Here is a 26,837-nt window from a genome sequence, read left to right on the forward strand (position 1 = left end):
ATTATAGACTAATTCCTTCAGGCAGAGACAATGAGATGAGGAATTATCCGAGAGAAAGATTTAGATAAAGAAAGATTTACGGAAAGGAGGATAGCAGGAGGTTGGGGGGGGGGTATGCAGAGAAACAGGAAATGACTCAGGTGAAAGTGAGTGGAGATGATGGAGGCGTTGGTGGAGAGGCAGCCAGTTGTGACACTGGGGTTATTACAAAGCCATTCCCTTGGCTGTGATTGTACAGTTAATGGAGCATGAAATTTTATAAGACCGTATTTTGGCAATGCTGCCTTTGAACAGTGCCTTTGAAAATGACAGCCGCGAGCGAACACGGTTCCCTTGTAGATCTGCGATTCATCTGACTTCGGCATTGAACACTGCCTGCGATGCTGGGGGTGCTGGGAGCGGTGAAAAGTAAGCCTGTCTGTTATTCGTACCCTGTAGTCCCCCCCTCCCCCACACACGCACACACACATCTTGGATGGCAGATCGAAACCTGTTGACTGTCCTGTTGGATAATCACCCTCAACCCTCCCACTACCTCCCAAACACAAACTGAAGCTCCCTGAGCCTGCGGGTAGCTAGTGACAAACCACCAGTCAGCCCTGGTGACGTGAGGAGGGATAAGGAGCTGAAGTCAGAGGAGGAGGTGACACACAGGAAGGAGAGCAGAAGTGTTCCGCCACTCACGCAGGTTTAACCCTGTTTTCTCTGTCTGCTTATCTCTACCCTTCACAAATCCTCCTCGTTTTTCTCTTTCGGTAATGCCTGCGCTAAACTAAGTATCTGGCACAACTGTAGACCTAAAGGCATCAGTGTGCTTCAAAGAAAGAGCTTTTGGGACCTGCACCTAGAACCCTTCACAGTTTCTCTACTGGTTTGGGGGGACTAAATATCCTAGAATCAGTCAAGTAACTATTCCATCTCCAGGCAGCAACTGTCTCACTCACACACAGTCACCTTCTCCACTTTTTGTGTGCACAACACGAGTGCAACATAATAAAAGAGAGAAAACATCATCCACATTTTTATGTCTCGTCCCCGCTCATCTATGATGGAGGCTTTTCACCGCGGCCACTCAGGGACTTGGACGACACTTGAACAAGTTGAGAAAAGGAACCTGGGACTTGAAAGCAAAAGCACTCAAGTTTAAAGCTTTGAGCTGGTTAAGCCTGGTACAACAAGAAATAAATTAGACATCAGCAGGTACATCTTTCATAGACTCACATTGAATTAGTATTGCTTTCGTGGCTAAATAACATTAAAGTGCAGCGCTGCAAGTGCATCTCAGAGAAAGGCTGTAAGTCAGGATGAGACTGGTGCTGCACTCCTCAGACTTATTGATCGAAACCTTTTTGCCAAGTCTGAGATTTTTTGGCTTTGGACTTGACTTGGATTTGCATCAACCAACTTGAACTTGATTTCTGGTATTTTTCAACCTGGCCCCAATTTCCCATGTGTTTGGGTTGAAACGATCAATAGAGACCCAAATTACTTTAACTTCTCCAATAGTGACATATTGACTACAGGATTTCTGCTGTGTTATGGTATCAGGCAACTCTAGAAGTCACAGTCAGTCCATGAGGAGTCTTTATTCAAGCCAGTGACAGATTGTTATTTTCGAAGTCTGACAACATCACTGAGAGAATCTTTTGGTTAAGTTCCACTTTCAAAGTCTGTACTGGTGTGTTTTGACATGTTTACAGGAGAAGTTATGCTGAAACTTAATCAAAGTGGAACCTTTGTGACATGAGGGAAGTACAGCAAATAAGTCATATATATACACAACCAGTCAAAAGTTTGGACGCACCCTCTCATTTAATAGTTTTTTCTTTATTTTCACGACTGTTTACATTGTAGATTCTCACTAAAGGCACCAAAACTATGAATGAACACATGTAATTATGTAGGAAACAAAAAAGTATGAAATTACTTGAAACATCTTTTATATTTTAGATTCTTCAAAATAGCCACCCTTTGCTTTGACTACTGCTTTGCACACTCTTGGCTTTATGAGGTCGTAGCTTGAAATGGTTTTCCAAGTCTTGAAGGAGTTCGCAGAGATGATGAGCTCTCGGTGGCCCTTTTGCCTTCACTCTGGTCCATCTCATCCCAAACCATCTCAACTGGGTTTAGGTCAGGTGACTGTAGAGGCCAGGTCATCTGGTGCAGCACTCCATCACTCTCCTTCTTGGTCAAATAGCCCTCTCACAGCCTGGAAGCGTGTTTGGCGTCGTTGTTCTGTTAAAAATCAATGATGGTCCAACTAAACGCAAACCAGATGTGATGGCATGTTGCTGTAGGATGCTGTGGTAGTCATGCTGGTTCAGGGTGCCTTCAATTTTGGATAAATCCACACCAGTGTCACCAGCAAAGCAACCCCACACCAATACACCTCCTCCTTCATGCTTCAAGGTGGGAACCATGCATGTAGAGACCATCCGTTCACCTTTTCTGCGTTGCAAAAAGTCACGGCGGGTGGAACCAAAGATCTCAAATTTGGACTCATCAGACCAAAGCACAGATTTCCACTGGTCTGATGTCCATTCCTCGTGTTTCTTGGCCCAGACAAATCTCTTCTGCTTGTTGATTTTCCATAGTAGTGGTTTCATAGCAGCTATTCGACCATAAAGGTCTGATAAGCGCAGTCTCCTCTGAACAGTTGATGTAGAGATGTGTCTGCTGCTAGAACTCTGTGTGGCATTTATCTAGGCTCTAATCTGAGGTGCTGTTAACTCGGGATTTCTGAGGCTGGTGGCTTGGATGAACTTATACTCAGCAGCAGAGCAGACTCTTGGTCTTCCTTTCCTGGGATGATCCTCATTTGAACCAGTTTCGTCAGAGCACTTGATGGTTTTTGTGACTTCACTTGAGGACACATTCAAAGTTTTTGCAATTTTCGGGACTGACTGACCTTCAGCTCTCTAAGTAACAACGGACTGTTGTTTCTCTTTACTTTGCTGATTGGTTCTTGCCATAATATGAACTCTAACTGTTGTCTAAAAGGGCTGTCCGCTGTGTACCAACCTGACTTCTGCACAACACAACTGATGGTCCCAACCCCATTAAGAAGGCCAGAAATTCCACGAATTAATCCTGAAGTGGAGTGAAAACCATTTCAGATGACGACATCATGAAGCTCATAGAGAGAAGGCCAAGGGTTTGCAGCGCCGTCAACAAAGCAAAGGGTGGCTACTTGGAGGAATTTAAAATATAAAACATATTTGCAGTTACTGAACAATTGTTCTTTGCTCCATATATCTTGCTTCAAATATTTGATGTCTTCAGTATGTATCTACAATGTAGAAAGTAGTGCAAGTAAAGAAAAAAACTTTGAATGAGAAGGTTTGTCCAAACTATTGACTGGTAGTGTATATATAGAATGCAATGGTTGTCCATAGCATTTGATCCAGACTACACTAGAGCAGGACCACAGGTTTGTGAGTCCGCTGAGCTCTGGAAAATGGCGGTGATGCTGTGGGTGCTGTGATCCGACGCCCACAGAGGAAGAGCGCCGGTGTTATATTAGTGATGTGCATGAGTCCACCAGTGAGAGCTGAAAACTCCACCACACTGTGTCACACTTTCAGTCTATTTCTTCCCTCTCATCCACACAGCTGTGCTGGACACGTTCTTTCATGTAGCCAAAATGAAGTGGAAGAGACAGCCGAGTCCAGAGGGAGCACCGAAGAAACCATCCATCCACCAAGTAAGGGACTTCAGATCAAAATAGTTCCACACAATCCTTTCAGTGGTGTTGTCAGACACTGATAGTAACATTCTAAGCCTGTCAGCTGCAAAAACCAGCTCTTCTAGAGGACTGATGCAGAATGTTGCCCCTGTATAACAGTTGCAGCGAATTTTCAGTTGTCGTCAGTGTTCTTGCTGAATATCGAAACGACTCCGATAGTTTTCATCACTTTCGGTCATTTAAACGCAAATAAAATAAGTCCAAGTTTGAAAAATATTTCTCTTTAAGATACATATATATGATATGATGTATGGATCAATTTATTTCTTCCTGATGCGGAGTCCCTCAAGGAGGTTTTTGTGTGTGTGTGGGTATGTGTGTGTGAGAGAGTGAGAGACAGAGAGACAGAAGGCGTGCTGCAGTAGGAAGAGGGTTGTGCAGAGACCATCACTTTTTCTTGTCATTGTTGCTGTCAAAAATAATTGATTTTCCTTCAAAATTGCAACAAAAGTCACAGGATTTTGATTCATAATTTGAAAATTTTAAGGAATATACAATTTGGAGTGGAAATTGATATTTGTAAAAAGAAAAGAAAACGTAACATCCCCCACCCCCCGAGTTTATAAACCTTGTGAATAAGACGTTTTCCCTTTTTTAAAATTGTTGAACTGTCATACAGCGTCACAGAATTCACGTCACTGACTTGTTGACACTTCTAGCTCTGGTATCAAGGGAAAATGCAACATTTTCCAACATTCCAGCAAACCTTTGCAAAAAAAAAAAAAAATGCGGGAAATATGCAAGCCCCCACATATTCAACTGAAATTGGCTTATTTTGCATTCATTCATGTGATCGCAGCCTTTTAATGTTATATGGGATGTTATATGCTGATACTCCGTGCTGTACTCTGTTTCGCCCAAATGTCAAGCCTGTTTACCTCGCTGGAATGCTAAAAATTGGAGTAGCAATCACATGTGACTTCATAGAACGACAGTAACATCCCTGAATTGCATTTGTTCAGCTGTCACATTGTGGTGAGAATATGCTCTGCACTTCGTCCCTCATGTCTGTGCTGGTTGTTTCTGTAATGTGATTATTTAAATGTAAAACATAATAATAATTTTCAGATATAAGCAGGCGTGCAGGATAAATTTCCCATCTCTTCTTAGATATCAAATGCTCCATCATGGTTTGATGTATTGGGTTTTTTGTTTGCATTCATTTTTCAGTTTTTGTTCACTTTTCTCCTCCACCGTACAGTTTGTATCTCCAAAATCTCACCTTTTACATCCTCCCTATCTACTGCAAAAACCTATTAGCCCACTTGTTATTGCATTCACTTGCCCTCTTTATCAAGTCATTTTTTTTTCACCATTTGTCTTCATCTCAATGTCATTTTTCTCCTGGTCCCAATTAGCATAACTGGCAGGCTGCTGTCGCTAAACCTGTAATGATAATGGTCAAGGGAAGAGCTGCTATCTGGGGCTGTATGTTAAAACTGATTGCCTTTTCTCCCAGCAGGGATAATAACTCATCGGGCTTATCTAAACACTGGGTGCCTCCCTACAACCCGCCCACCCACTGTCTCGCACACACACTTTCGTCAGAGTACAACACTTCCATCTGAAGACCTTCGAGCTCACAGGCTGAGCCTCCATTCTTGCTGTACCTCCCCACAAGTTCCCCATCACTCTTTGAACTACGCATCTGCTGCCATGATATACACACACGGCCACGCCAAAGCTGTTTAGTAGTCTGATGAAGTGGAAGCAATCTGAGGTGCTGAGCTCATGAACGAGGGGGGAAACCAGAGAAAATGTCTTTCTAAAGCCTCTCCATTTCCTTTTCCTCTCAATTTCTCTTTTGCTTTGCTCAATTGCGCTACTCGAGCTTCATAATTACCCCTCAGCATTTTTCTTACTCCTCTCGCCGCCCACGCTCGGCCTGGTTTTGATGTTTTTGCAATTGCGCTGCATTCATATAGGGACGCTCTGGTACAGTCACCTACTTTTGCTGCTGCTTTTTTTGTCCTCTCCACCCCTCAACACCTCAGTTTCATACCTATGAAGTCATTGCTCATTCCCAAGTCATAGTCCCACACAGAGATCTCAAGGGTTTTCTTCGCCAGCTGGTCCAGGGACACTTCGTATGAAAACTCCTGTGCAGGTGGTGAACACAGGATGATATTTATATCAGTGACTCATGAGCATGAGACTTGAAAGTAATTTAATTCATAATTTAGTGCATTTTTAGTGCGAACATGCAGATTGACGCTTGGAGCACATGTCAGAAGTGAAAAAAAAAAGACAAATCATTTGAAAGGTAAGCTAAATTGCACCTCATTGAATTCAGGGTTGAGAGTCTTTTTCTTCACCGACGTCTTGTACTTTGACTTTTTCCCCATGTCTGGCTGCAAGATGCTGAGGAGAGAGAGAAACAAAAGCGAGAGCAAGAGCTTAAGTTTGGTCCAGTTCTTAAAATAAATAACTCAAGTTTTCTTCTACTTCCCTAAAAAAACACAAACAAAAAAACTACTATGGGAAGTTGGATAATTTTCTTTCTGGACAAAAAGATGAGCTGATCTTTTCAAAAGATGAAATGAAAAAAAACTGGAAAGTGTGTGTCCTTAATGAGACGTTTTATCACCTTTAAATGGAACCAGGCAAGACATTTTCCCCAACTTTTTTTTTTTTTTTTCGGTCAGTACACAAAGCCAAACCTGTTGAATAACATTTAAGGAAATCTGAAACTCGAGTTCAATGAGACTCGGCTCCCATAGATTTTTTTTTTTTTTTTTTGTGCTGTGTGAAATTGAAAGGAGTTTTTATAACCGAGATCTTGAAATGTATTGTACCTTTTTAAAAGCACCAGAACATTAATCATTTCTGGGACAGAAGTAATTAATCCGTGACTTTTTATCTTTTCATGAAAGTAGACCTTGCTGAATGGCAGAGTCAAATGAAGACAGAAAGTTTGCAAAATCTCTTTCTGAGATAATTGTGACCCAGAAGTCTATAAAGACAGGGACAGTGAGGGAGCAAAAGAGAGATAGTGAGAGAGAGAGAGAGAAAAAGAGAGAGAAAGAGAGAGAGGACCAGTGCAAGATGATAATAGTGCCGATGCTGAAGGAGTGTACGCTCCAGCGAGGGGGCGACAGAAGGATTGCTAGAGGGCAATGAGAGTCATCATCAGCATAAATTCAAAGTCTAGATGCAGTGAGATATCTCACTCTTCCAGCCCTCCCCCCCTCGCCCCCCTACCCCCAACCACCACCACCAGCAGTGACGAAGCTATGCCTGACAGCTGATGCATGAGAGGGGCTTGGGGCTGTCACCGCAGAGCCGGAATCAGAGCGAGTGAAATAGATGTGAGGATGCAGGTGGGGAAGGAACAGGAGGAGAAACTGATAGGAAACACAAAAGACATGATCCAGTGTGTGCTTGTGTCAGCACTACAACATGTCATCGTTCCTGACGTGAAATGAGCAGCAGAAGCTGCAATTAGAAGAGACAAATAAGAGACGCAAACATTCAGTTTGTCATAAATGATAAGTGCCGCTCCCATGATTGTATCATTAATATTTTGCTGCCTCACTTATTAATATCAAATCTATCTTTTTATCTTATCTTGTTTTTTTAACCTTTGATGGTGTCTTTGGCTGCTTGTCTGGGAGTCAAATGATTTTTTTTTTGTTCAATGACAATAAAGCAGCTTATCTTTTTGCTGCTTCTCTATCTTAACCAGGACCGATAGGATCGTTCCTCCTCTCCGTACTGACCATAAAGGAATCGCTTCTTAAAGGATTTTCAGTGGGAGATATGAAAAGATCCATCATCCTCACTGTGCATGCATTATGTTGCCCTTTCGATGCCAGCATCTATGATCACGCCGACTTTCTGGGAAATATATGCCCTCACTCACTGATTGTCTTTTAGCTTGTTAGCTTTGCACAAAGAATAGGAGTGAATGGTAAGTGTTAGTTAGCATCAGGGCATACAACCCAGCAGCATGTTGCGCATGCATTCAAAATGAAGCTAGAAAATATTAATTGTTTGAACCGTGTGCGTGTTTGTGTTCTTTCTTAAAAGCCAAATGCATGTACGCCATAAAACCAACAATAGGGGAAAATCCATGTAATTTATGGAAATTCTATATAGGTTGAAATGTATGTTATTCTTAGCTTTAGGCAAGTCAGAACTAATATGAGGTTTCAACCATCCAAGTGGCTGAAAAATCATGCAGTATAAAAATTTTGAAAATACTTCAGATATGAATTACTGGCCTCTTACACCCTCCTTTAATTCATCAAGTTTGACTTTGTAATGAGGCTCTGAATATTGTTGGAGATTATCACACAGCTCCTCCTTGAGGAAACAATCTCCAGGGCTATAAAAATCTCCATTTTTAATCTGAGTAGAGGAGTAAAAGGAAGACAAGCCTTTCTCCATAAAACTAAACTGCAATATCAATTATGTATCGAAGGGAAATCATTTACAATGAATTGAAAAAAACAGAGACAAAATAAAGTCTTGAGTCAGAAAGTCAACATGGGGGTTTGAAGCGCTCCTGTCTCTTCTGTGGGCTGGGTTGAATGATGTGTGGATGAATTTTTACTTCACTTTCTTCTTTAATGAATCTCCCTCGTACTTTCTCTTTATGAAGCCGAAACTAACGTTGGCAGACGGTTCGGCATGAAGAGAGAGAAGAGATGTGATGCCAGATGTTGTGAGAGCGTGCTGCTGAGATGGAGACTGGTCTCCAAAAAGAGTTAATTCTCCTCTGATTTGTTTTCACGTCTCTCATTAGAGTAAACAGAGTCACGACTCGCCACACTTCTCCTAGCGGGACGGGGCGCTGGCGAAACATGACCCAGATAAAGGAAATGTCTGTATGTACGTCCTCTCTTCTCTGGGTCTAAATCTAACCAGATTTCACCCACAGTGTTGAGACATCATAAATAAATCTACCTTGAAGCCTGACTTGACAGTTTCTCGTGTGATGTTGTGACATCACCTGAGGGCACTCGGACAGAATACCTTCACCAAAGCGTGGCCTTCTTGGTGGAGGTAGTCAATGAAATCTGCAAGAAACTGCACTCATTCACAAATAGAGAATGTGTTTTTTAAGGAAGGTATTTTTTTTTAAGAAACAAGAACCTCACTGTATGTATATACATCACGGGGGTTCAAACCATTCAGGTCATGACGTGCTACTGAATAACTTCTATAATCTGACTCTAGTTTATGACCATTTGATATAATTTTCTCCATAGACAGACAAACATGAGGAAGAGAAAAGAATGATTTGAGAGCAGCAGCCAAACACAGTCTGTATGTGACCGGCAGCCTATGAGACGCTGAGGTGGAAGCCGGGGGGCTCCTTCAGTCTGAACTGTGCCAAATCACAATTTACATAGTCTCTTCAAGGCTGCTCAAATGAGGGTGGGGGGGTGGGGTGGTGGAGGTGGTGGTGGTGGGGGGGGGGGGGGTTTCCAATCTCCAGGGTAACAAAAGATCATTTGACAGTAATATACAAAATAATGATAGCATAAATAACAATACTCTGTACAGCCATCAAACTATGCTCAAATTACCGCAGAAAATTCAATGTGAAAAATAATTCCTAACACGGGAGGCTGGTCTATAGAGATAGGGAGGATTATCCCCTCAGCTGTTTGCTGTCTGTTTCCTCAAAAGTAGCAGAATACAGGAAACTACTGTAACTAACATTGCATTTGTGCTTCGAATCCTCCTGAAAAACAAACCCAAACTCACGCGAGAGGTTAACAGGAACTGACAGCCTTTCCTCACCGACAATGACCCATTAAACTACTTTGTTTATTCCCACAGTAAAGTATTATGGACGAGGAAGGACAAACAATGTCAGAGGTGACATAAGAGATAAAACAAATGGAAACTAACGTAGCCCATAAACACAGCACCCTTGTGCAGTTTTTAGAAAACCTGACAGTTCAGCTGCATAGGATTTATATGTAAATAAAACGTACACTTCAGCGTTTACTTTGTAAGTCTGTGGAACAGCACGACTTATCTTTTTATAAAAACATTAGAACAGGTTTAATCTCCCTCTGGCTGGAGCCTAACCCAGCTGGGTTCACCCTGGACGGGTCGCCAGTCCGTCGCAGGGCCATCAGGAGCAATCAGGGGTTCAGTATTTTGCTCAAGGATACTTTGACATGGTCACCGGGGGAAGTGAGGATCGAACCAGCGACACTTCGGTTGCTGGACCACCATGCTACCTCTGAACCATATAATTTCAGAATCAGACTCCTCATGGTGATCTAACAAAGGGATCTGTGTGTTTCCTGTGTAAACAGGATGAATAATGACAGTGATCAGTAATTATATCAGCGCAGATATGAGCATGAAAAAGCGAAGCTAAGCATGAATCACATTGTCCTTTTGTTGTTCAGTTTATCTTGCCCCACTGAAGAAGTCTTTGTCTTCTTGACAAGCCATTTAATGTTTTCGCCTGAATGCTGTGTTGTTGTGCAAATGTTATTAAATGAAGTCAATAAACCCACTCAACAGAGGAGGGATGCACACACACTTAAAGGGATTCACAGACAGCTGTAACACTCAAAACATGGCGCACATGACATTTTTTCACCTCTCATACTGTATGTGAAATGTCCTTGGAACCACATGAGGGGATCACATGACAGCAACTCTCTAGCTGCTGGAGTCACGAGAATCTGGTACCAAAAAAAAAGAAAGAAAAAAAAAAAACTCGACAGTAATCTGATGGAAACTGCAGAGAGAGCGTGCTTGTGGAGAGAGACAAAGACAGCATGGAAGAGAGGGGTGGACGAGGGAGCCGGTGTTCAAGATGCGACAACGTGGGGATGCAAAAATAAAAAAGTGCAAGGAAAAAAAAAAAGGTGATGATTGGAAAGAGGAGCTAAATTTACAAGCGCTGCTGTGACGAGTCAGGATTTTCGCTCCACGCAAGCTATCGGAGGGGAAGAGATTGTGAACCAAACTGTGATGCATGGCAGTGTGCTTGGTCAGCAGGAAATATCTGACATGTTTTGCTCTTTTTCTGCTTTCACATGTTTCTTTCTGCAGCAGGATAATGTGTTTATTAAAAATTTTACTGTGTAGAAAACAGCCCTTCAGAAGAACTCGTGCTGTCTTTAAAATGTTTATTTGTACTTTCAAATGGCCAAAGATGCAGATCTGTCTGACCTTGTGTGCCTGAAAAGACTCAATGAGTCAAACTGTAAAGCCCGATTGGAAGTGCCTTCTGGACAAATGCACACACGCTCACACACTTGTGGTGAATACACACACGCGCACATGCACACACACACACACACACACAAATCCACAAGTATACAACATCAACCGTTTTATTTAAAGGTTCCTTTGGACAACTGATGGTGTTGCAGCTTGAGGACATCAATGCTGACTGAAACAAATCTCAAAGCTGGTGAAGCAAATTCATTCCTTATGCTAATTTACAGTACCTGCTCAGCATAATATATGGACATCATTTATATACGACAGCAATATTTAAATCTTTTATTTGTTCTTTTTATTTGTCCAAGTTAACTTCATTAAACCAGTCTATTACGTTAAGAGTGACGGTAGAAAAGTCCTGCGGTGGAAACCAATAAAGAAATATACAAATAAACTGCAGACCAGCTGCTGAACAAGGCACTATGTGATGAGTCCCTGGTACAAAAGAGGATAAAAAAAGACAGCCTGGAAGGCAGGAAAATTTAAGGAAAAAAAATCCACGTAATGAAAGTGCAGTGGGCTTGAAGAAATCATGTAAACTCAAAGAGAGGGAAATGAAAGCCACAATAGGAGGACACAGACACAACAAAAAGGGGATGAGATGAAACCTAGTAAAAAAGAAAAGAGTTTCAGAGAAGCACTTAAATTAAAATGGTCTGATAAAGTACTGGATTTGTGCTGGATTGATGCCCTGAAAAGAATGAAGAAAAAGAAAGCGCGTCTGAGAGAGGAAGAGAACACATGACCTTCCCCTCTCTTGTCTTGGTTAAAAAAAACTTAAGAAATATCTCAATATTGTGGGTGCTCAATATTTCCCGCTTGAACAACCTACAGGAAACATCAGATGTAAATGTTTCCTTCCAGCTCTCCCGCTCGTTCAGCCTGTTCCAAAGTGCACTTCTCTTCCATTCACTGCATTTCAAGAACCAGTTTCTAATGGAAACCTACAGAAAACATACAAGGAGACTCCAGCTAATCCGTCTCTATTTCTCCATGTTACTCCGCCATACTCAGGCTGTAACACAATCAGAGTGAAAACCCAGCAAAGCCTCACTGATGCACTACATGTAACTGCATTTGCATCATGCCAAATAACAGAGTTAAAGCCTTCTTAAGAGCCATTAAACATCATTTACAGGCAATTTCAACAACCTGGTGCACCTTCTGCCTCAAAGCCTCCTACCTCTGGAGGTGGTGCTGGATTTCAGGATCCACTGTCCTGTGTGGGAGCGCTCTTTCTAAGCACTGTTGGTATTTAAGTGCAGCAGACAGATCAGAGATTAAACTGAGTGGGTTTAATCTGTCACCACTCATGCCTCTCTGGCAGGCTGGTTAAGGTGTACAATGTTGGATGTTCTCCCTGTGTTTAGAGGAGGCCTTGAGACGGCTGAGAGAGGCCTTACAAAACAATATGACTTGGAAAGGTAGAGAGTTAAAGTGTGAAACCACAGGCAAGTCCAACGGTACTCAACAAGATTAACTCTGCAGAGCTTCATAATCATTACACATGGATGTCCTAATGTTAGTTGCTAGTTCTGAACTGAGATAAATGTGCGCTGCATGTCAGTGAAGCGCTGTGTTAAAGACGTTGGATTGATTCTGCAATGAAGGATTTATTCAAAGTCTCTGACCGTTTCCACCCACTTTATGCAACAAAACCATGGAGATTTTCTTCAGTCTCAGCAAGCAAAGCCTTTAGAGACAGACTCATGAGCCAAAACAATCCTGATCATCTACCTCACCTTGACTTTTACATTAATGATATGTCCTCTCAATAAAAAACATCATCAACAAATGACGGTCCAGCAGCTGTAAGTTTAACGAACCAATTTCAATTGCTGAATTGTAAAGAAAAATTAATAAATAAACAGGCTACAAATGTGAATATGCCCTAATGCCTTGTTCTCACAATGACGTGTCTAGTGTTTGTGATTCTGTACAATATGCAGATTATGGATGGATAGAAACCTCACCTGATCAGACAGAGTGGAGATGCTAGTTGTGTCTACCCCCCCCCCCAACTGAGTTGTGTATAATATGAACAGGGAGCCCTACAGAACTTGCAGCAGATAGAGCAATAGCCTGTTAGCTATCTTGTAGCCTGTTAGCTCATCTTTGCTCACACATTTCCCATGACCTCTCAGAAATCAGTGGAAAAAGTTCAGTTTTTCCAACATGACAGAGCAAAACAACAGAGAAAGACTCTTGAGATCATTGAGGTTCTTGTACTTGACTTGCGTAGTTTTCATGATATGGATTTACTGTCAGTACATGGCTGTTTTAAGCAATAGGGGCTAACAGGTAAAGTTACAGAAAGCAAAAAACAAAAACACAACGATGGCCAAACTAAAAGAACTGCCGCTCAATACTCTAACACACATAAGACATGAACCTGAGCCACCGTGCTGTTGATAGTGGGTATTTAGTGTTTAACTCACACAAACTGATGGTGGACACTGCTGCTGCCCATTTATGTCCATTGCAGACTTGTTGCATATGAGCATCATTTGTAGGAAACCAGGTTCGTTCATAAAAATTCTGAAATGACTCACATTTTGACAAAAGGGTCAGAATAGCCGTTGGAGTCCATGGCAGCCAGATGGGCACAGCGTATGATCCCCACCAGCAGGCAGCCCTTCTCCGTGTTATAGCACAGTGACACCAGGATGCGGCCACGCTGGCGACAAAGAAAACAAGAGTGTCAGACACAGCACCTGTTTCCCGTCATGACATTTCCCCCCTCTTTTCAACGAATACACACAACGGCGTTAAATACTGCAGCAGTCTCATAATCGTACATAAAAACACTGTTTCAGGACCCTTCTCACCCTCATACTTAAATACGCTGGTTGTTGCAGAAGTGTTTCCTACATGTGTGCCTGCGTGAACAACAGTGAAAGTTTATAATTAAAAGCCTTATCTGGGCCTGGAAAATGACACTGCTTTCTTCTCTCTGGAGACCAAAAGCTATTAGCCTCTGTCTCTAAAACCATGAGGAGAAATTAGATAACCACCAGAGGAGAGCAATGCTGGACTGATAGCACTCATAATTTACAATCTCTTGCCATACGGTGCCCCTGCTAGTAGTTTCCCCAGCACTAGTTTATATATATATATATATATATATATATATATATATATATATATATATAAGCTACCGGTTAATCTATTTCTTTTGAGCTGGTGAAAAGAAAAGATCGATACGACTTTTTTTACCCAAAAATGAGAAAAGCTTTAGGGTATAAAAGGAAATACAATGAGACGCGTTTTGGTGGAGAATGACAATTGATAAATCCGACGATAGAGTTACCTCCTCCTCTGCCACGAGCGCTCCCTGCTCCACTGTTTGATTGTTAGATTCTTTATTCTGTAATGAGAGAGGGAGAGAGAGAGAGAGAGAGAGAGAGAGAGAGAAATCATGGTTATAGTCTTCCGAGCCCCCAGGTGAATATCTATTTCACAACATAATGCAGCATTTGAAATTGATACTTGATAGCCCTCAGGCAAACATGCACAATGGAACACACCTTTATATATATATATATATATATATATACACACACACACACACGCACACACATACATATATATATCTATATGTGTGTGTGTATACACACACACACACTCACACACACATGTGTGCACCATTTGACATGTGCATGCTCAGTCATGCATACACACCTACCTGTGCAATTCTCTCCAAGCCCATGTTGTAGCGCTTATTTTCACCCTCTTTCAACTTTTTCAGTGCCACTCTCACCTCTCCAATGAATTCATTTCGCCCGAGTCTGTCCATGTCACACACACACAGCCTTCATACACAAATCAAGCACATAAGAGAAGAAGAGAAGCAGGAGAGTCAAGTTAAAGATGAACCCCCTTCTCATTATAGTGAAGCAAGCATCAGCAATCAACTCCTCCGTTGCTTCCATCTGCAATACAAGGCTCCGGTTTCACACGAACAACTTCATGAATAATGAGAAGTTGTGTGACTGCTGAGGAGGACAGGTTTCTCAGGTATTTTAATAATTTCCTGACTGTTCTCCCATCAAACGGTAATGGAGAGATATATAGTCAAAAGGAAAAAGCAACTCAGAGATTTACACTACTTGTTTTGCACGATAATCTTCAGACATGAACAGCACATCTATGAGTCTTGAAATATAAATGCCATCGTTAGAATTACAAAGCTAACGTTACGATATACATTCCCTATACTGTGTCACCACAACATCGCCACAACAAGCGTCTTCTGTCATTGGTGCGAAGACAACAACATGTTAACATCTTCAGCCTGTGCGCTTTAGCTGTGCATGAGTTTAATGATGGTTGGGATTTCACTGAATAAATGAACAAAGGTGTGTTTTGGGACACAAGTTATACTTTCATCCCTTTATTTAATCTATGTTAATAATTATCATTTCAAGGAAAAACAATACATTGGAAACAAACGTAAAGGTATAAATCATGATGTAAGTCCATGCATGTCCCTTCTCCCAGAGATGAAAAACGGCAGCCATTGAATTTGAGCAGGATACCTGAGCTAACGAGACTTGGACACATACTATGAACAGAGTTTCACCAAATCCTTTCATAAATGTTCTTCCCAACTTTCTTCCTCATTATGCATCGCCAAGGATTTTGATCAAAATTCATCTGATTTGTTCAGACATACAGCCAAAAGCTACATCCTGCCAATAACATTGAGCAGTCTTCAGATCCAGAATCAACAATTTAATTCAAAGCACCTCCTCAAGTTAAGCACTTGTTCCTTGTATTTTATTATTAATTATTTTACACGTCTTCACACCAAATTCTATCATAATCCTCTAGTTTTTAGTTAACCTCCTGACAAACACATGCCGACGATCACATCACCCCCTTGGCAAAGGCCAGACGTGTGACATTACATGGGAAACGCCAAATGCCAAAAAGTTCTATATGACATTACTCTCAAAAGACAACTGAATCCATGTGATCTTGCTTTAGTTTTGTAAAGTGATTTCTTGTACAGAGCACACCTTTTCAGTCTGATGGTGATGGTTGATGGAGGGTGACAATTCCATCTGCTACAGTAAAGTCTTCACAGCTCATCACCTGCCACAATATTCCCTCTGTGCTCAAATATTCCCAGATGGATGTCAGTTTTTCTCTCTTCCCGCTCCACCTTCATACAAAAACGCAACCCCCACCCCCCATCTTTTCCTGTTCTCTTCCTGTCCCCTTTTTTGATGTTTGACATGCTGGATACAAGCTCTGTAGTCATAACCGATGAGTAGTTCTAGCAGAAGCCCGGAAATAACTCTGACTCATGACCACGGCTGTCAGATGATTTATGTGCCTTTGCTCTGTCATACATGTAGGGTGTCTGTGATGAGTCGAAGGTTGCGTTGAAATGTGACACCAGTCCCCGCCTCCCAAAAAATTAAAAAAAAAACAAAAAAAAACAACTTTAGGCCTTCTGTTCAGTTCATCCGGTTTGCTCGCACCCTCTCCCACTCCAGCATCAGAGTTACTCTAAAAATCAAGCAGATGCTCATGGAATCTGTTCAACCTACGGTGCCAAGTTCAGTGTGGAGTTGCTGTCAAAATCAGCCTTGTGAATTACATCAGATTACCGTGGAGTTTTAGCAGGCCTATGTGTTGTCTGAACGAGTGAAACTAACACAAAAAATTGTCTTGAAGGAGTCTGAAGAAATTCAACTCTGATGTAAACAAGGGCGACCTTTGCTTTGGTCTTGTTTTTACCCTTTTAGAACATAATTGGCATACACGAAGCTTACTGGTATATTAAAGCTCATACACTGTATATACTAATCTTTGCATTAGCCTGTCAATGAATTAGTCACATTGCCTTTAATGCCATGGATAGGAATTTAATCTCTCATTTGGTTAAGTCTTCATTACTCCCCGTTCCCAAACATTAGTTAAACTCTTCAAGGCAATGTATATATAATTTACAATATTGATTTAGTGCTGTGACGAGAAATTACACGGTTTCTTAAAATTACTGGTTTAAGGGAGCATTCGAGTACGGTAATTATGGTGTTTGAGATAAAACAATTTTGTAGAATCACAGCCTCCTTGAGGTTGCGTGCTAAGCCGAGCCTAACATGGGTGAAGCTTTCTATTCCTACTGTACATGGCACGATGCAGATTTAGTCCAACAACAGACATTTTTGTGCCGAATGCTCCTGATGCTCAGCTTCCTGCTGCTGCTCCAGAGACTGGACCTCTAAGTGCATCTCCCAAAGCTAGGCTACAGCCAGTGTAAGACAGTATAAGAGGAGATGTGTTACATAGCTGCACGTTGGAGTCATTAGATTACTTTTCTTTCTGAAACTAGAAACATACTGCAATTGAAGAAATCAGTACTTTGGAACCTCATTAGTGTAGATAATCCCTGGCACATTTATACTGTTCCGGTTTCTCTCCTACTGGGCGGTAGCTGCACCAAGGTCAGTGGCAGGTCAGTAGCAGTGCAGCTCAGACAGTGAGATGGCAGAGAGGACGACAATTATATCGTGGAAGTACTTGCATCATTCTGAGCTAGTGGGTGGGTGAAGGGAGAAGAACGTCACAGTGAAATGAAATGTCTGGGCGTTAATGTTGTGAGCTTTACTTTACTCTTCTGAGGCCCACAGAGGTAAATGATGCTGCTGCCACTGTGCTATGCCGCTGCAACAGCCATGGAGAGCTTTTAATTCAGCTAAAGCGGTGACTCTGATGGGGGAATTAATACAACCAACCATGTACTGTGGTACCCCCTTGATTTATCTTAAAGACCCTAAAGGAATATCGACCGTGTACCTGCCCTCCGGACAACATACATGAAGAATGCACAGTCTGAAGCACACAGCCTCAACAAGTGAATATAGACCAACCAGCAAGAATCAATTCTTTGTCCAAAAAAAACCCAAACAAGTAAGCCACAACCTAAATTCTTACTCCAGCATATAATTTCTGATCAAACTATTTCTTTTCGCCCAGATCATATCAGCACCTGACTGTACATATCACCTGAGGCATCCAGTAACCAATTTCAGCCTCATCCGCCATCCAATACTGAGTCAAGTCCTAGATTTGTCCCCATCTCCCCAGAGCCGAGGACAGTAAGAGTCTATTACCAAGCTTGACAGAGGGATGGATAGACTTAGACTTGGAAGACCCGCACGCACGCACGCACGCACGCACGCACGCACGCACGCACGCACGCACGCACACACGTACGCACGCAGGCAGGATATATTCATCAAAAACACCTCCACATGCTCATTTCTTCTCTGGTAACTTGCAGCCTGATCATTTTAGTGATAAAATCCCACAGGAGCCAGATTCCACCCCAGACATTCATGAACCTCCATTATGAAGCAGCCGGGAGGGGAAAGATTGAAGTGCCACCTTATTACAGCTTTCTAAATCATGTTGTTTAAAGGCAGCGGTAGACTGCAGTAACTGTTGGGGCGGGGGGGGGGGGGGGATGAGTCTTGGCTTCAATAAAATTAAACAATGTTCAGCATCATCTAGTCTCATATTAAAACTTCAAAAGAGAACAAACGATCTATTTGGCTCCAGTACTGCAGCTCCTAAGTTATTTTCAATTAATACATGAAAAAAAAAATGGACTTCAATTAAAATGACTTTTGTTGAAGTTTGAAATTACTTCTGATTGTGACAATTATGATTTTAGATCACAATAAAAGACTGAATTATTTTTCAGGGTAGAGAATTCTGTACCGTTAGGTTTACTTTTCACTCCAGACCTGAGCAGCTCCAGCAGCCTTCCTGCACCAATTAAAGGATTAGCTGGTATGAGGTCAACCATGAAGTCTGGACTGAGGAAAATGGTTATGAGTTTACTCAGTTGGTTCAGTCGTAATAACAGATTGGACCTCTGGTGGTCCTGGAGATTAAGTGCTGTGGGAAAAGGGCTGTTTAATACAGAATATAGAAAATAACTCTATAACTACTTTGAGTTAACTGTTAAGTCAAGTAATTTCATAACCAGCTTTTGTGACACTGTGGTGCTTGTAATAACCATTAATTAATAGGTAATGTAGTCTCAATAAGCATACTAAGGGCTTTATTCGTGTTAATAAGATGTTATTCTGATGTTATTCACCTCAGAAACTCTCGCTTTTGCCCCTGTAGCCGTAAAATGCTGCTGTGCGTGTGATAAGATTAATTAATAGGTAATAAAGCCTTTGGAAACATAAAACAGGCTTTAGTAATATAAATACGTCATTATTCTTGCTCATTATCCTTGATAATTTTTGCTTTACACCAAGTGGCTACAAAATGCTTCGTTAAGTGCTATTAAATACATAATAAAATATGTCAAAATCTTCAAACAGCATCAAATAAGCTACATATGCACACCTCTCAGGTTTACTAACATGAAATATGCATCTTATAAGAATTTATAGGGACCTAATTATCTATGAGTTCATGCTTAGTGAAAGGTTCTTAAAATTAAGTGTTACCCCAGTTTTTCATACACATTTACTCCTACTGAAGCATGTTTATATCATCTTTATAACTGTAAACAAGTGAGGGAATGACAAAATTGATCACTGTGTGTCTATTCACTCTCCACTTCAAAAAATACCTTTGTCAGAAGACACTGAAGATCTGAGCAGCAGTAAAAATACCTGAATGAAAACTGCTTCTCAGAAACAGTCTTTGTTCTGACATCAAAAGCAACGTACGTCAGGTTTGGTGTGACTGCTGTTTAACCGTTATCTGTGCTACGTGGAGGCCTTGAGGCTGGTCTTCAGAGAGGCTGAGTCCTCCTGCTCAGCGGTGCACAGAGCATGGGGATCAAACAGTACAACATGCCCTCCTCTGCTCTCTGCTGAGACCGGCAGAGCAGAATGCAGCAGGGCACAACCCAGTGAGTAAACATCTCTCCGGGGATCACTGTCTGCTTTTTCTTTCTCTGGCGGCTTTCTGCTTTCTGTAGAGTAACGAGAACAATGCCTGTTTATCGGTGGAGGTATTGTGCCGGTGCCAGACCACATCCTTCCTCTTTCTGTCTGTCACTCGTGTCCCTTCTTCCCTTGCTGTCAGGAAGCGTTTCATTCACTCTTTGCTCTTTCATATATATCTCACTGTCCTGGTTTTTGGCTCCCCCTTGACTAACTCCTCCCAATCACTTGCCCTTCTTTCCAAACTAAGTGAATGTACTCATTCATCAATTTATCCGTCTCTCTCTCTCTCCATCCTTCTATACTCTCATCCACCGCAGTCTCGGCCTCCGTGGTTCTTTTCTCCACCCCCTTACCTGTCACTTGACATCACTCCCACTTCCCCCCCTGCTCACTTTGTTCATCTTGGCATCCACCACTCTCTCTCCTCATCCCTTGCACTGCTGTGGACACACCCCTCCTCCTCCTCCTCCTCCTCCTCCTCCTCCTCCTCCTCTTCCTCGCGCCACAGCCTCCATGCTGGTTTGGGTCTGTTGTCTATGTCCTTGGATAGAGGTCAGGTGGGCTTCCTTTAGTTTGAGGGGTCTTTCCTCAAGCTATCATTTGTGTGTGTCTGAGCATGTGTGTTTGGGGAGGGCAAGTAAATGTTATTTCCGAGTGTGCGTGCCTGTTAAAGCTCAAGGACGTGCTTTGTTTGCGTATGTGTGTGTGTCTGTATGCGCGTGTGTGTTTGTATTTTCTCGGCGTGCAGAGGAGGAACCATGCATGTTCTTTCCTACCAGTGATTGTCCTTGACGTAGACACAGGAGGATAAGCACACACCTGACTGGCTGCATTTGTGTGTGTGTGTGTGTGTGTGTGTGTGTGTGTGTGTGTGTGTGTGTGGTGGAAACAGGTGTGTGTGTGTACGTGTTTGTGTGTGTGTGTGTGCTTTTGTGTGTGTTTCCTTTCACAATCCCATCCAACCCGATTATAAATCCACTGTGGAAATGACTGTACGCGACACACATAAGTTCACAAACATAAAACCCAGCCTCTCAATCAACATGCAGGATGACAAGAGTTTTTGGGACAAGATGGTAACACTTGACCTCAATCACTCCATATGGGGAGACTCTGGGAAAGTGTGTGTGTGTGTGTATGTGGGGGGGGGGGGGGTGGGCAGAGACTCACTGCACAGCCAACACCTGAGGAGCAACAGCAAATGGAGCAGTTGGCTGGTGCTGCCGGGTTGCAATAATAAATTGTCTGGCAAAGTCCACTGGACAGCAAAGTTTGCCGGTGGCAGTTCACTAGAGAATCTTCATCCTTCGCTTAATAAACTGGTCATTTGGCTGTCTGGGGAACAAGAGCTAATTGCCAGCCAGATTGACAGTCACAGCTGAGAACCTACCTGAGTGTCTTTGTGGTCATGTCGGCCGCTGTGATTCCATGATACACCAGCGTCTCATTCCACACTGGGTTCAGCGTGTTCTTGAGGGTTTTTGTGCGGAGCTTGTTTGCCTGTGGAGGGAGAGTGAAAGAAATGTGAGAATTCAATCACGGAGTGATTAAAGGGTGAGGGAACAAACTCATCAGATCACTATGAAAGAAGGAGAGATCATGAAAAAGCACTGAAAGATCAAGACAGAAGGGGGAGGGAAAGAAAAAAAGTGAGGCGAAATCATTTATCTTTGTCCCTCAGGAAGGAGCAGACATCTGTAGAGGAGAGTAAGAGGACACAAGGCTTCCCTCGCCTCACCTGTCCATCTGTCTCCCTTTCAGTTGTGATAAGACAGTGCATTAACGCTAGCCGGACGTCCAAAACAAGCACAGTGTCTCCAACACATCACAACACAGCAGCCAAATAAACTGCGCAACATATTCTGAATGAAAAATGAAAGCTTTCAGGAGGAGGAATTGCCCACAAGTCCCTAATAGCCTCAGCATCCATAAATAAGGTTTCACAGTCGCTTACTGCCTCACCCCTACGGTTGCCTTCAGGATATGTTCTTTTGGATTTTATTGCAGAGTTTCTTTTAATTTTATGAAACCTAGAAATAATTCTTGCATCGTAATAAAATGCATTTTCTCTGACTTACGCAGAGCTATTTCCCCACTAACTAATCCTGTAAAGCCAAACCTCTGGCTCAAAGGCTGAAGCTGTACATGAATTCCTGTCATGAAATGCGGGTTAATAACAGCTCCCAGAGCCAAAGGCACAACTGATCAGCGAGGGAAAGTATTTACTTAAGAACTGTAAGTAGAATTTGGAGGTATTTTACTTTCAATTAGTTTCAATTTTGTTCTCACCATTGAACATTTTACCTCATCTTCATTTATTGGCAGCTTTATCGAATAATAACATCGCAGATGGAAGTTTTAAAAGGCTGCAAGAACACATGAAAAAAGACAGATGGACTAAAACCAGAATCACACTGCTGCACTTGTTCCTTCATTGTTATGAACACATTGTATTGTCCAGTTCTACAGTTACTGACCAGAGCGCTAAATAACCTGACCTGTAGCGGGGAATTCTATGGATTTTTTTCTTTTCATGCAGTTTAGTTACTTTCTAAATATTCATTTTCATTAAGGCCACATGAGCTTGGGACAGACAGACTGGAAGAGTTTGAGAGTATTGATTTAGTTTAGCCTTAGTTTTTAATGTTAGTTTAGTTGCTGTCTATCTGCATCGTAACAACAACCCAAAGATAAAATATAAGAATATTTCTGAGACATCCTGCCTCAGGAGGATTTCAAGGCTGTATTCCCACTGCAGGTCTTGATATGCCGCTCTAATTCTTTGTACATATTAGATTTTTTTTCCCTTACATTTACTTTTAAATGGGACTAATGGGAAACTTGTATGTATGCTGGCTTAAAGGCACCATTACATGGATGAGACACATCAACCTGCCTAAACCGGCCACTGCTGGATAGCTCTGTGTTAATAGCATGTAACAATAGTCATAAGGAAAAATATTTTACTGTGCGGCTTTTCTAGACTTTCCAAATGCTATTAGACCAATTTGATAAAATTCTGAAAGTGAAACAAGCCATTTCCCAGGGGCTCAAAATATTTTTTCTGCTTTTGTACAGCAGCAACCCTTGGCTATGCGATGACCATGTTACAACAGATCAGCTATTTAAGATTAGCTCTCTGCTAACTTGGAATGAGGACAAATAATACATTCACATTCGAGTCTTTAGGAAAACATCATTTTTGGGGCACAGTAGGCCTACCCCCCTGAAACCCGACGGATTGAATAATCTTTCAGGAAAGTCTCGAGTCAACTGGCGTTTTTCAAGTCAAACTCTGTGTAATTTCTTGCAGAAAAGAAGAGAGTAATACTGCTGCTATTGGAGCGACAGTCTATACACTCCAGTCCAGAAGGTGGCTGGAATGCATCTGTAAGCTGATTTGTCAAGAAGAAAATGAAGACCGAGAGGAGGAAGATGTTTTAAGCATCTTTTATACAATAATCTTGGTGTTAAAAACTCAAACCAATACATAGATATTAGAGCTGACGGCAAACCACAGCATGAGTTACTCATATAAGACAGCTGTCGGAAACCTCCCAGTTAGCGAGGAATGCTAGCTGCCTTCAACGCCACTGTTAAAAACAGCTCCATATCAGCAAATCATTCCAAAATTTGCCGTTCGCTCAGATGTCTGCTGTGGTGCATAAACATGGGATACTGTCTTTAATTTTCAGACAAACCAAAACCTCACTGAAAGGTTTTAGTGTTGGTGTGTTTCTGAGTGTGCTGTGATTATGACCATCAATAACAGAGTGTTTCAAAGTGGTTTCAAAGTAGATAACCGCAATCAGAGAACAGTTACATGGTTTGTTTAACATTATCCTTATTCTGGGGAGAGAGGGAGCAAGAGAGAGAGAGAGAGAGTGAGGGAGGGAGAGAAGGGAGTGCAACAAGAGTATCCAGTTCCAATTCCATGTGCCTTATTTCCTGTTTACACTCCAACAACCTGACCTGCACCACATCTGAGCAAAAATAGGCCAGGTAAGGTATTGTAATGTGAAACATTTAGAAAAGGCTTCAGCATTTAAACTTAACACTTTTACTGAGGCACAATGTTGGCTAAATTTACAGTGTTCCTAAACTGTGTTTCTATATTCATTCACTCACTCAAAAAGATCTTCCAGCACCAATCTGAAACAGCTAGTTCTCTCTGAATGTCCAGCTGGTTGAGAATGTGCTATTCTGTCACAAAGCTTCTGCTCATGTCTGATGCGTCAAAGATAAACACCTCATCTCTCTGTCCTTCTCTGTCTCTCACTGCCTCAGGGCCAAATGCCAAACCCTTCCTATTGTTCTGCCAGCCTGCCTCTTCCACTCCTCTTCCCACTTCTTCCTTCATCCTCATCACTGCCCCTTCATTTATCCTCTATTTTCTACTGGAAAGTGTCTGGCTTATCAACAAGAGTCAGCTCTCCAGGGTTTGCTCCATAAAGGGAACAAGTGCTTTGGACTTATGCTGTTTGTTTGACTCATTCATGTTCAGGAGGAGACATGCACAGGCAGAGTCGTGACTCACAGTGTTGTTGCACAGCACCATTCAACTGAACCAACATCCCACAACTAATCACCACTCCTTATTGATTGAACTGGGCTGAATATTTGTCAGTGAGCCACATGCTCCATCTACAAACACACCAGTCAGTCTTCCTGCTCAGCCTCCATTTCCCCACTTGACCAGTGTTTTTGCCTCTGTTTCTAAATGTTTTATCGCTAGCTCGCCATCTGTCCATCTCACTCACCCTTTCTTTTTTCCATCTGTCTGTATGGATCTTTCGACTTATCCCACACTCGCTCTCTCTGGCTCTCTCTCTCTCACGCTTTCTCTCTCTGCCTCCTTACTTCCCAGAGCTGTGGATGAACAGAAGCTGGCTGAATTTTCTCATTCAGGATTTTTCTGTGTGTGTGTGTACGTGTGTGTGTGTGTGTGTGTGTGAATGTGAGAGAGAGAGAAAGAAAGAGGGCGTGCTAGAGAAGGAAGAGGGTTGTGCAGAGAACATCACACGTCTCCGTGTGACTGTGAGTAAAGCCGGAACGTGTCTGCATATAATCAAGGTCATGTGCCACATGTGTTGCTGTGTGTTTGCAGCACCCAACAACATGCTTGAGAGTAAACTGGCTGGTTAAAGAGCACGGGGGGGGGGGGGGGGCGAAACTGTGTGGGACAGATGACACATGTGGCTCCGGCTGGCCGTGATTTGACAACTCAATCCCTTCTTGAAACTGAAACCTTTTGTTTTCCTTTCACATGCTGAGGCAAGAGTGCAGGTGTGTGTGAGCGTGTGTTCGTCATCCTCTATTCCACATGTGCATGCTCTCACTTTTCAAGTGACGTGGCCTGTGTCTGGTGGATATTTAACAGATGACAGGTCATGGGTACTTACCTACACACTGACGCGAGCGCACACACACACACACACACACACACACACACACATACACACACAAGCACGCGTGCTACCCCTCTCCCTCATCAACACTTGCCTGTTGACGTGAGCCGTGTAACAATCCTCCTTGTTTCCATGACAACCACCTGCTGCTGTCCTCCCCTCATCTGCCCCCCCTTCTCACCCTCCAACACCCCCCCCCCAGTTGTCTCCTTCTCTCTGCACACTGTTGGTATTTCAAGGTCAAAGAGGGTCACAGCGAGATAACCAGATAGAGACAGAGATAGAGGTAGAAAGTCGGCAAAGGAGAACGATAACAATAGGAAAGACACAGGAAGGCTGGAGGACAAAAATCCTCCAGACGTCGTTATTGTTAGCACCTTAGACCTCACAGCGTGCCCTCGTTCGACCTATCTGGGCAGGCATCCTCCTTGTGCTTATCATAACCTGATTTTGTGCCAACCTTGAGCCAAAATGGCTGACAACATGTTGCATTGTGGTGTGGCTGGGGGGGTTTGCTGTTGTGGAACACCTTATCTTTCCTGCTGCTTGAACTGAAAACAAGACAAGAGCAGTGCAGCAGAGCAGAACATGTTTGTGTTCAATAAAGCAAAGCATCGAACAAGTTGCATTAAGCTGTAACCAACCGAAATGCACCCCGCTCAATGGCTTGAAACGACACTAAATTTGCCAGCTGCCATGTTACATTTTAGTGACAGCATTTGACCTTTTCATAGTAGAAGTGACCAGGGGGATGTCATTTCCTAAAAGTAAATAATGCTTTTGAATAAATTTTGTCTTTAGTTGCCAGTGTCTGTGTGTGTCCGAGGACTTCCTGAGGGAGTGTCAGTGCCTGGGACAGAGCGTGTCGCACAGTGTGTTAGCATGTTACATTAATTGCCACTGAGGTAAGGTTGGAGCGGTGACCTTGCTAGCCCCGGGGAGAAGATGCAGCTTGACGTATGGATCAGCCAGCCCATTGGAGTCCATGGCTTTCAGTCCCTGTGGACACATGCAGACACACACACACGCACGCACACACACACACACACACACACACACACACACACACACACACACACACACACACACACACACACACACACACACACACAAACAAACACACAGTTGTGTCAAAGGTGACGTCATCATGCCCTCAAACACTTCACACAACTGACAGGGTCAGTAAAAGACAGCAAAGATGACAGACCTCTTCTTCTATGGTTGCGTCGCATCGTGCTTCTGGGTGTTTCCTTACATGCCATTATTTCCTACTCTCCTCAACTCCTTCGTGTTGTCCTCAAGGGAACCATTCAGTCAGTTTTACATAATTAACCTCATATGACAGTACACAACGTGTAATTCAAGGCTTGTGTCCTTGCACACTGGCCATACCCAATGTGTAAGTCTAGCAACGGGGGGCTATTTCCAAACATTTGCTGGTGCCATGAGATTGTCTTATATTGACAGGCTGTGTGGCAAACATTTTGCTTTAAAAAGGTTTAGAGAAGTGGCCTGTCATCTTGTACAAACATAAAAGCATTGGAGGAGCGT

At 42.5% G+C, this 26,837-nt stretch overlaps 1 protein-coding gene across 1 annotated transcript in view; it reads right to left on the reverse strand.

Annotated features, from left to right (window-relative positions):
• Positions 1-26,837, reverse strand: part of doc2g (double C2-like domains, gamma) — a 36,062-nt gene that overhangs the window by 4,930 nt on the left and 4,295 nt on the right. The window contains exons 4-10 of the mRNA XM_086211536.1: positions 26,211-26,285; positions 21,269-21,378; positions 14,634-14,760; positions 14,259-14,315; positions 13,501-13,625; positions 6,025-6,106; positions 5,748-5,844 (exon numbers count right to left, since the gene is read on the reverse strand). Coding sequence (XP_086067662.1) covers positions 5,748-5,844; positions 6,025-6,106; positions 13,501-13,625; positions 14,259-14,315; positions 14,634-14,760; positions 21,269-21,378; positions 26,211-26,285 — 673 coding nt within the window. The remainder of the gene's footprint in view (positions 1-5,747; positions 5,845-6,024; positions 6,107-13,500; positions 13,626-14,258; positions 14,316-14,633; positions 14,761-21,268; positions 21,379-26,210; positions 26,286-26,837) is intronic.

Source organism: Aulostomus chinensis, chromosome 8, assembly GCF_037954235.1.
Source record: "Aulostomus chinensis isolate RoL2024-O1b breed Wild chromosome 8, RoL_Achi_v1.0, whole genome shotgun sequence".
NCBI lineage: Eukaryota > Metazoa > Chordata > Actinopteri > Syngnathiformes > Aulostomidae > Aulostomus > Aulostomus chinensis.